The sequence below is a fragment of the Myotis lucifugus genome, unplaced genomic scaffold (assembly GCF_000147115.1).
Source record: "Myotis lucifugus unplaced genomic scaffold, Myoluc2.0 scaffold_48, whole genome shotgun sequence".
In the NCBI taxonomy this organism is placed as follows: domain Eukaryota; kingdom Metazoa; phylum Chordata; class Mammalia; order Chiroptera; family Vespertilionidae; genus Myotis; species Myotis lucifugus.
In genome coordinates, this window is record NW_005871096.1 from 5,139,555 (window position 1) to 5,149,440 (window position 9,886).

General features: G+C 39.3%; 1 protein-coding gene across 3 annotated transcripts in view; it reads right to left on the reverse strand.

Annotated features, from left to right (window-relative positions):
• Nucleotides 1-2,353: 2,353 nt before the first annotated feature.
• Nucleotides 2,354-9,886, reverse strand: part of LIAS (lipoic acid synthetase) — a 26,149-nt gene continuing 18,616 nt past the window's right edge. For 2 of the 3 annotated variants that reach the window (XM_014455627.2, XM_006088499.3), the window contains exons 10-11: nt 7,039-7,150; nt 2,354-4,177 (exon numbers count right to left, since the gene is read on the reverse strand). In XM_014455627.2, the coding sequence (XP_014311113.1) occupies nt 4,125-4,177; nt 7,039-7,150 (165 nt within the window). In that variant the 3' untranslated portion in view covers nt 2,354-4,124. The remainder of the gene's footprint in view (nt 4,178-7,038; nt 7,151-9,886) is intronic. The other variant, XM_023753649.1, reaches the window with a different exon arrangement.

Consider the following 9,886-nt stretch of genomic DNA (forward strand, 5'->3'; position numbering starts at 1 on the left):
GTTCATGATTTTTTTTCTGGTTATAGAGTTTATAGTTTTCATCAAGTTCTCTAAAGAACTCATACCCCAAAGGGTTCTTCACTAATAAAGATTGTGGTGGTTACAATGATAAGCCACATTTGTCTGTAAATTCATTAACCCATATCCTGTGCCCAAATATGAAAAGCTGTTTGAATAGGAGCTCTTCTTAGTTGAGAGCATCCTATATTTAGAGGTACTCATATGAGTGAGTACCTATGGCCTTAGGCAGAATCTATATATATAAAAGCATAAGTGAACGGGCGGAGCAGGCAACCATCCAGTAGCTATGATGCACACTGTCCAACAGAGGGCAGACGCTCAACACAGGAGTGGAAACCACAGGCATGGAAACATGGAACAGACTGATGAATCTCAGAAGAAAGGGTGGAGGGTGGGAAGAGATTAACCAAAGATCTTACATGTATACTAGAGGTCTGTTGCATGAAGAGATTCGTGCAATAGGCCTTCCTTTCCCCTGGCTGCTGGCACCGGTTTGCCTCCGGCACCTGGGGCCCAGGCCTTCGCTGCTCCACCAGCCCCGGAAACGTCAGGCCTCGCTGCTCTGCCAGCCCCGGGCCTTCAGGCTTCGCTCCACTGCTTGGAGCCTATGTATGCAAATTAACCACCATCTTTGTTGGTAGTTAATTTGCATATCATGCTGATTAGCCAATGGGAGGCGTATCGAAGGTATGGTCAATTACCATGTTTGTCTATTATTAGATAGGACTAGAGGCCCGCTGCACAGATTGTGCCCTCTCACAATCCGGGACCCCTCGGGGTGTTGGAGGCCTGGTGCATGGATTTGTGCACCGGTGGGGTCCCTCAACACAAATCACATTTATAACCCACGTTTATAACCCTCAAGGAAAGATAACTTGATTGGCTTTAGAGGAATAATCCTGACATTTGGGAGTCCTTCATTGAAAAAACCAGCTCATTGCCCTGGCCTGTGTGGCTCAGTTGATTGGAGCACCAACCTATACAGACAGGTGGCAGATTTGATTCCTGGTCAGGGCACATACCTAGGTTGGGGGTTCTATCCCTGGTTGGGGCATGTGCTGGAGGCAACTGATTGATATTTGTCTCTGTCTCTCTCCCTTCCTCAATCTAAATCAAAACAAAAAAATATCCTTGGGTGAAGATTTTAAAAAAATTAAAAAAAAAAAATCCAGCTCAAACCCTCCCCCGCACAGCACCCTATAGTAAAGTTTTATTTTTAAAGTGAATTTATTGGAGTGACATTGGTTTGCAAAACCATACAGGTTTCAAGTGTACAACTCAATAAACCATCATCTGCACACTGCATCCTGGGCTCATTGCTCCAATCAGTCTCTTTCCATCCCCATTTGCCCTCACTTTGCCCACCTCCACCTCGTCCCCACTCTCCTTTCCCTCTGGCTATCACTACACTATTGTCTGTGTCTATATGTTATGTATACGTTTTTTTGGCTAATCCCTTCACCTTCATTCATCCAGTCCCCCCTGCGCTCTGAGATCTGTCAGTCTGTTCTCTGTGTCCATGCCTGTTTCTATTTTGTTGGTCAGTTTATTTCGTTCATTAGATTCCACATATAAGTGAGATCATAAGGTATTGTCTTTCTGACTGGCTAATAGCTCCCCCCACCCCAGCTTCCAGCTAGCTGTAGAGTGTCTACACTTAGTATGCATGGAGAGCCAAGGATCACCAGGCATTTGAGGGGAGCCTTCAACCCAAGGGGCAGAGACCAAGACAAAGGAAGCAGACAATGCTCAATGCAGAAAACTCCAACTTAAAAAAACTAGCTATCTTTAGAGAGAAAATTGGTAGAAATTGCAGCTAGGAAACAAGAACAGGATGCTATTTTTTAAATATGGAATAATCAAAGAGCTCTTGAAAATTTAAATGTGGTGGCCACAATTTTAGCAAGAGAACACTGGCTGTATGAAATCTCCATGGAAGCCCAATGTAAAATACATTACAGTGGTATATCATTAGCATAAATGTATGTTACAGTGTGGACGTGTGCCCGGGAATCCCCAGGGGGTGAAGGACCACTCACACCCCTCTCAGCTGCTGCTCCTGCTCCTGCTATTTTGCTCTACTTACATTCTGAATTTTTCTTTGTGGTGTTTTCCCCATTTTTCTGCCTATGGCCACTGGTGCTCACATTTCTTAACGTAATAATACCTCTAAAGTTACGATGCTTCCAGCTTCAGGGAAGAGAAACTCCTATTTTCTAGTAAACCAGTTTCATTAATAAAGACATTTATTATCTCGCCAAACAGGAAGTGGGTTACAGGAGGTGGTTTCTCAGTTGGAAAGGGGCTAGTTTTCTTAAAAAAAACAACAATGTGCATTTATCACTTTCACTTTATTAAAAACACCATCTGTACTACATAAATAAAAAGAGCAGACATACTGAAATGGGCACATAACAAATTGTAACACATGGGAGAACACTGATGTATTTATTAACTTGTGCTGCCCAATCAAGAATTTTTGTAGAGACCTCCTGCCATGCCTCTGCATTTAAATGTACTTTTTTGTTGTTGTTAATTGTCACTGGAGGATATTTTTCTATTGATTTTTAGAGAGTGGAAGGGAGGGGGAAAAACACAGAGAGAGAAACACCTATGTGAGAGAAACACATCGATTGGTTATCTCCCGGACTTGCCCTGACCAGGACCTGGGGTCGAGCCTGCAACCAAGGTATATGCCCTTGACCAGAATCCAACGTGGGACCCTACAGTCCTCGGGCTGACGTTCTATCCACTGAGCCAAGCTGGCTGGGGCGAAATGTACTTCTTATTAATGCATCATTGTTTAGGAAGGTCAAAGCTCTGCCCTGGCCTCTTAAAAATTCAAGCCTGTATGTCTGTTACAGGTGTGCAAGGGAGTACACCTTTACAGCATATGTTCATCACATCCGAATGTCCAGCAAGAGCCAGGCATTAGGTCATGGATTTTAGTCATGGTATAATGGTTAGTTATGCCATTTTAATTATTTTACACTGGATTCCATTAAATTTCATTTAGCAGAAAAGATTCTTCTGCTAAAATGTTTCATTCCCATTTGCCTCCATAGTGCAAAATGAGGAAACATTAGAATCTAATCTATTATTCCCGTGAAAGAATAGATTTTAGGGAGGATGGTTGTCAGAGATGTTTACATTTAAAGTGATGGAGTTAATTTTACACGGCAAAATTTACTAGGATCTCTAAAGAAAGTGAATCAAAGTATGTTTGATTCCCGTGAGTGAAATTAAAATGTACTAATTTTCAAAGTTATGCATTATTTTTATTAAAAATACTAGTTCACACATTTTAAAACTCAAAACAGAACTGGCTATCCACATTACATATTTTACAATATAGTCACCTAAAGACTTCCTTTGTGAGATGTAGAAGAAAGACAAGATTCAGTCAAAAGTTCCTGGTACTTAGGAAATAAATTCCTTACTCAGATCACTACTATTATGCATACAACCGCCTCCTCAGAGCAATGTGAGGAATAAAAGGGACAGTGCATGGTGATAGCAAACTACCCTTAGATCACATTTCCCTGTCTCAGACAACATCGTGGTCTTGGTTTCACAGAGGCCCTAAACAAGTAATTGATGCAAAACTATTTTACAGTGGTCACACCAATGTAAAAGTCAACATGCAAGCTCTTAAGCCTTTCTAAATCATCCCAATGATGTTATACTGTTATGTGAAGAACAAATCTAATTACACGTAATTTGATCAGAGTCTCCAGCTATATTGCCTGTTTCATCGCAATATGTTATTTATCAGAAATGCAATGCATCAATGATGCACAAGTCAGAGAGGCTTAAGGTTTGCTAGAAGTTTTCAATGCATTTTTAAATTATACTGTAAAACAGTAAGCTCTTACAAGGATGTTTTATGATTACATCACAGCAAGCAACTGTCTATTGGGACAAAAAAGATATGTTAAAAGGCAAATACATTGCTATAATTAAATATGCACAACTTATTGACATTTTTCTTAAAACAAAAATTAGGGTTCATCCAGCGAAGCATAGGCATTCTGCCACCACCTCTGTTAGCAAATGGAATCCAGTTCTCAAAATTCGTGTGATCTTGAATGTCTTGTTAAGTGTTACAGGGCTTTTGTTTTTCTTTTAGCCACTAAATTTTTCAGGAAAAACTCACCTATTTAGGAAAAATGAAAATAGATTAATATCAATTTAAAGTCAATGTCAGAATAATTATACTTCAGTGTTTCCCTTTAAAGATTTTTGTGTTTGTTGGCATTTCTCTCTTCTCAATGGCAATAATATCTCCTATATCTTTGCCTCTTTCCCCAACAATGATTAGTCATTATTCTTAAAATAATTTTTTTATGATCACTACAATCTCTACTATTATTCTTGTTTTTTTCTCTTTATTGTATTTTTTCCATCACCATTTATCCCCCCTTTACCCTCTCCCACCTTCACCCACCTTCCTCTCCCCTGTAGTCACCATACTGTTGCCTGTATCCATGAGTTCTTTTTCTTTTTCTTTTTTTTTTTTAAATATATTTTATTGATTTTTTACAGAGAGGAAGGGAGAGAGATAGAGAGTTAGAAACATCGATGAGAGAGAAACATCGACCAGCTGCCTCCTGCACACCCCCCACTGGGGATGTGCCCGCAACCAAGGCACATGCCCTCGACCGGAATCGAACCCGGGACCCCTGAGTCCGCAGGCTGACGCTCTATCCACCGAGCCAAACCAGCTAGGGCGAGTTCTTTTTCTTTTTTGTTCAATCCCTCCTCCCCCACAACCCTCCCACCCCACCACCACCAAAGCTGTCTGCCTGCTCTCTCACTATGTGTCTGTCTCTATTTTGCTTGTTAGTTCAGTTTGTTCATTAAATTCCACATATGCATGAAATAATTTACTATTATTCTTTCTAGTAACTCAGTATTATAAAGGATGACCCTATTGTATCTATGGGTTTTCTGTACATTTATTCCACACTATGTGCACTATCTATTCCTCATCACTGACAAAGGTATTGCTGTTGGCACAATTCATTTCAGAGAGCAATTCTGCTACATTATTAGCCTAGATGTGATGTTTATAAAACAGACCTCGTTTCAGTTGAGCAGACTCATCTGATGGAATCTCTTTAGCTCATTCCCCTCTAGGGAAGCAAGAGCTCTTCCTTTATAATGGCTTCTTCTCCGCCCCTTAAGGTGTGTCTATCACTGTGAGAGCACAGCTCAATGCTTACTGGCAGAGCTCAGAGCTGCAGGTCTGATTTTATGAGGAGTCTGATCAAGTCTCTTTGTCATCCAAATATACGAGTAGATCGCAACCGTCCCCGTATACAATCACAAAGAATCCCAAAGCTCATAAACTAGCCAAGTAATGGAGAAAACAATCCTTGCTGCTCCATACCTCTATCTAAATCTGATAGGAGTGAAACAAATGTTATTATCAGATCCTAATGCATGGTCTGAATCTAATGCTCTATAACCAGAATTTGATCTTTTACTGGTAATTTAAAAAGCATTAAAATGTTCATAATTAATTTCCTTATAAATGTTAGAAAATTTCCTTAAAAACATACCCACATACACAAAACCAAAAACAACAAAATAAAAACTCCTTTCAAATGACAGTACTCGACTGTAACCACTTTGGAAGCTGATATTTTTCTATTCTTTATATAGTGTTAGCTTGCTAGCACTGACTGAAGAATAAATCACTTGTAATTATTAGTTTCCAAAGTCCCCACATCCTGTCAATGAAGTCAATTTAACTCTTGGGTTTTGTAACTAGGATAAGCTATTATTACTTCATTTAATTTCTTTACAGGAACACAGTAAATATTACTTATACTTTGTATAATTTTTATAAATATAATTCATGCCAAATTTAAGCATATCTATGATTTAGACCCTAATATAAAAGTCATTTAAAAGAGCATTAAGCCCTAGCCAGTTTGGCTCAGTGGGTAGAGCAGACCTAAGGGTCGGGGTTCGATTCCGGTCAAGGGTACCTACAGTGGTTGCAGGCTTCTCCCCAGCCCCGGGCCCTGGTCAGGGCTCCTGCAGGAGGCAACCAACTGATGTGTTTCTCTCACACTGATGTTTCTCTCTGTCTTTCCCTCTCTATTCCATTCTCTCTAAAATCAATGGAAAAATATCCTTGGATGAGGATTTAAAAATAAACAAAAAAATAAAAGGGATAGAGCAGATAAAAGTATTTTAAAAAATAAAATGAAATAAAAAGAAAAGATCATTAACAGTAACAACATGGCTCAGACACATCCAAAAAATAACTAGCTGTTTATTCTTCAAAAAATTATAACTAAGTCTAACTGACAGGGCAAACACCATAAAGATTTCTTGGATTAAATTAAATTTTCAGATATGTTCTCACAAACCTTTTAATAGCCATTATCATGATTTTTAATCTCTTGGAAAAGGCTTTTATTTTCACTAGTCAGCTCAAACTATGGATCAAAATAAGAGCTAAAATTACCAAGGTGAAAAATTGCATGTAGCAAGTAAAAACAAAAAATGTTTATAGGGAAAATAATCTTAAGAATTTTTTTCTGTTGCCTCTGGGAAGAAAAACACAAAGCTATTAATGTTGCAGGCAGCAATGCTGTCAAACACTTTTCAGGGTTTAATTTGATCTAAAATTTGGAGAAACAACTGGCATCATTGTCAAATGACTACATTTTCCAAAAAACCATGTTATATGCTTGATGGATCTTTGTCATTTCTGAGTAACCTACTATTGATATCCAAGCATAGAATAAACTGATTACTTCTGCTTTCATCAGAGTAGCTGAGCTATTACATATTAAGGTAGGGAAAGATTCTTTATTTAACAAATGAACAACTAAGAGTAAATGTTCCCTCAATATGACCCTTATGAAACAAATCTCCTAAGGAAGTTCCCCCAAACGCTCCCCACTTTTTTTCTTCTTCACAAAAGACAACCACAACTATTAAAATGTAAATGTGGAAAGTTATGGCCTACATGAAACCATCCTGCACAGTCTACCTCACCTGCTTTATACGAAGAACGCACCAGAGGGCCACTTGCCGTATAATGAAATCCAAGGTCATTTCCTACTTTTTCCCAGTATTTGAACTTTTCAGGAGTAATGTATTCTTCAACCTAGATTTAAAGAATTAATTTTGATTCTAGAATTTCCATAAATCATTTTGATTCTACAGAAAATTGATACCCATACATTCAAGGTGGTTTCATAAAAATTATTTATTGTTGAAAGTATTATATATATTCCCTGGTCTCCCCCCATTGACCTCTTCTAGCCTGCCCCCACCGCCAGCCACCACCCTATTGTCTGTGTCCATAGCTTATGCATAGATGCAAACAAGTTCTTTGGTTGATCTCTTCCCACCCACCGACCCTCCCCTCCTTCCTCCTTCTGAGATTCCGCAGTCTATTCTATGGTTCTGTGTCTCTGGATCTATTTTGTTTATCAGTTTATTTTGTTCATTAGATTCCACATATGAGTGAGATCATGTGATACTTACCTTTCTCTATCTGGCTTATTTCACTTAGCATAATACTCTCCAGGCCCCTCCATGCTGCCTCAAAGGGTAAGAGATCCTTCTTTTTTACTGCTGCATAGAATCCCAAGGTATAAATGTACCACAGCTCTTTCATCCACTCGTCTACTGATGGGCACTTGGGACTTTAACTATTGTAAATTGTGCAGGTTTGATTCTGGTCAAGAGCACGTGCTTCGGTTGCAGGCTTGATATGCTTCTCACGTTGATGTCTCTCTCTCTGACTCCCCCTTCCTTCCACTCTCTCTAAAATCCATGGAAAAGTATCCTCAGATGAGGATTAACAAACAAACAAACACACAAATAATAAAAAGTGGGATCTACCTTTGCACAATGACTCCTTGGTCTGGTTTCCTCCCTGATTTTATTGTTTGGATAATGACTATTAGCATCTGAAGGGAGCCTTGCTTTCCCCCTCCTTCTTTCCCCACCCTATCCAGTCCCTTCCCTCACTGGAGGTCAGATATCCCTCAGCAATAGAGCAAGCCTGAGAATTATTCTCAGATAGAAGATACCATTAAGCTTATTGTCACTAAGGTTTAATATCTGTTTTGCATGTGATTTTATTTTCGATTACTCTGTTTCATGGGAACCATTATAGAATTCTGAAAGGCAAATTTATATGGCAACTATTTCCTTTAGCATGGCTAAAATAAAAATTTTAGGCTCAGAATATCCTTGCAAAGCTTAACATTATTTGCAAATATTTATATAATTTTATTCATATTTTAATGTGTTTGTTTTAATTGCTACAGGTGTGAAAAAATTGAAAGATGTGGAGTATCTGGGGACAGTAGCCAGTGTTTGCCTTCATTCAGACTATGCTGCTGCTCTTTTTGAAGGCAAAGTCCAGTTACACTTGGTAAGTATAATTTTGATGTCCTGGAGGCCTGCTCAGTTAACTTAGTGTCTTATTAAAAACTTCGGTCAGGAAGCAACCTTGTACAGACTAGCTAGAAAGCCAGGTGTGGATAAAGGATTAACAAAATCTTTACCCTTCTGCAAGGAGATGTTCAATTAGTTTTCTAGCTCTGGCAAGAAACCTGGCACTTTATCAACTGTGCTACTTCCAACAATGCTTATGGTAAAAATGACCCTGTTGGTAACTGTATGGAGAAACCATAAATGAACTATAAAAGCTGATGGGAATGCCACACATCTGGGCCTCCTGGAGTGCACTGCCTCGTACATTTAGGCATGTTGCTTGTGGGGGTCCTTGAAACTAGGCCTCGAGTTGTCCAAGAGATACTGGCCCTGGAATATGGGGCTTCCAAACCAGGGCATCTGCCACATTTGTTCTTGGCTCTTTGCTTCTGGGAAGCCAGGGATTAGCCACCAGACAACTTCAGAGCCTGTGTTCCCGCTAAAGAGGGGGGTCTAATGCTGCCCTGCTCGTAAGCCGTGCTTCCTGCCTGACGCCTTTGAGTAAACTGGCCTATGCAGTCTGCTGAGTCTGAATGCTTAACTGAACCTAAGGAAAAGATCCTCCCCTACGAGCCACTGCTATTCTTTGTTTTAGATAGAAAGTGAACTCTTGGATACTCAAGAAGAGCGTGAGACTCGACTCTTCCCAGCAGTGGATGATAAGTGCCGGATCTTATGTCATGCCTTAACTGGTGATTTCCTCATCTACGGCACGGATGTACGTAATGTCTTCTTTAATATAGAACACAGGGCAATTTCTAGTTTTTACTTTGTAATATATTTTATTATCATATATATGTATATAAATATAGGATGTCCCAAAAAATGTATACACACACTGTTTTTTTAATGTATTTTTATTGATTTCAGAGAGGAAGGGAGAGGGAGAGATAGAAACATCAATGATGAGCTGATTGATCAGCTGCCTCCTGCAAGCCCCCTACTGGGGATCGAGCCGCATGTGCCCTTGACCAGAATTGAACCAGGAACCCTTCAGTCCGCAGGCTGACACTATCCACTCAGCCAAACCAGCGAGGGCTATACACACACTTTGAATAATTATAAAGGTAGTGTTTATTAAAATACATTTTATTTTCACAATTGAGTTATCAGCTGTTAAAGTACATACACGTATTTTTGGGACACCCTGTATATATTATATAATATATAAAAATATATAACTACTATAATATAGACATAAATAAGTATATGTAGAGCACAGAGGTGGCATGATTTGCTAGTATTGAGTGCTTTTGTGACTATAAGCAATTTTGACAGCACAGTGAAAAGGGAAAACTATGGAGTGTAGAAAATCTGGATGTAAACATCAGTTCTTTCACTTGCTGCTGTTTAACCCCTCCAAGCCTCATTTCCTTATCTAGGTGCTTTAAGG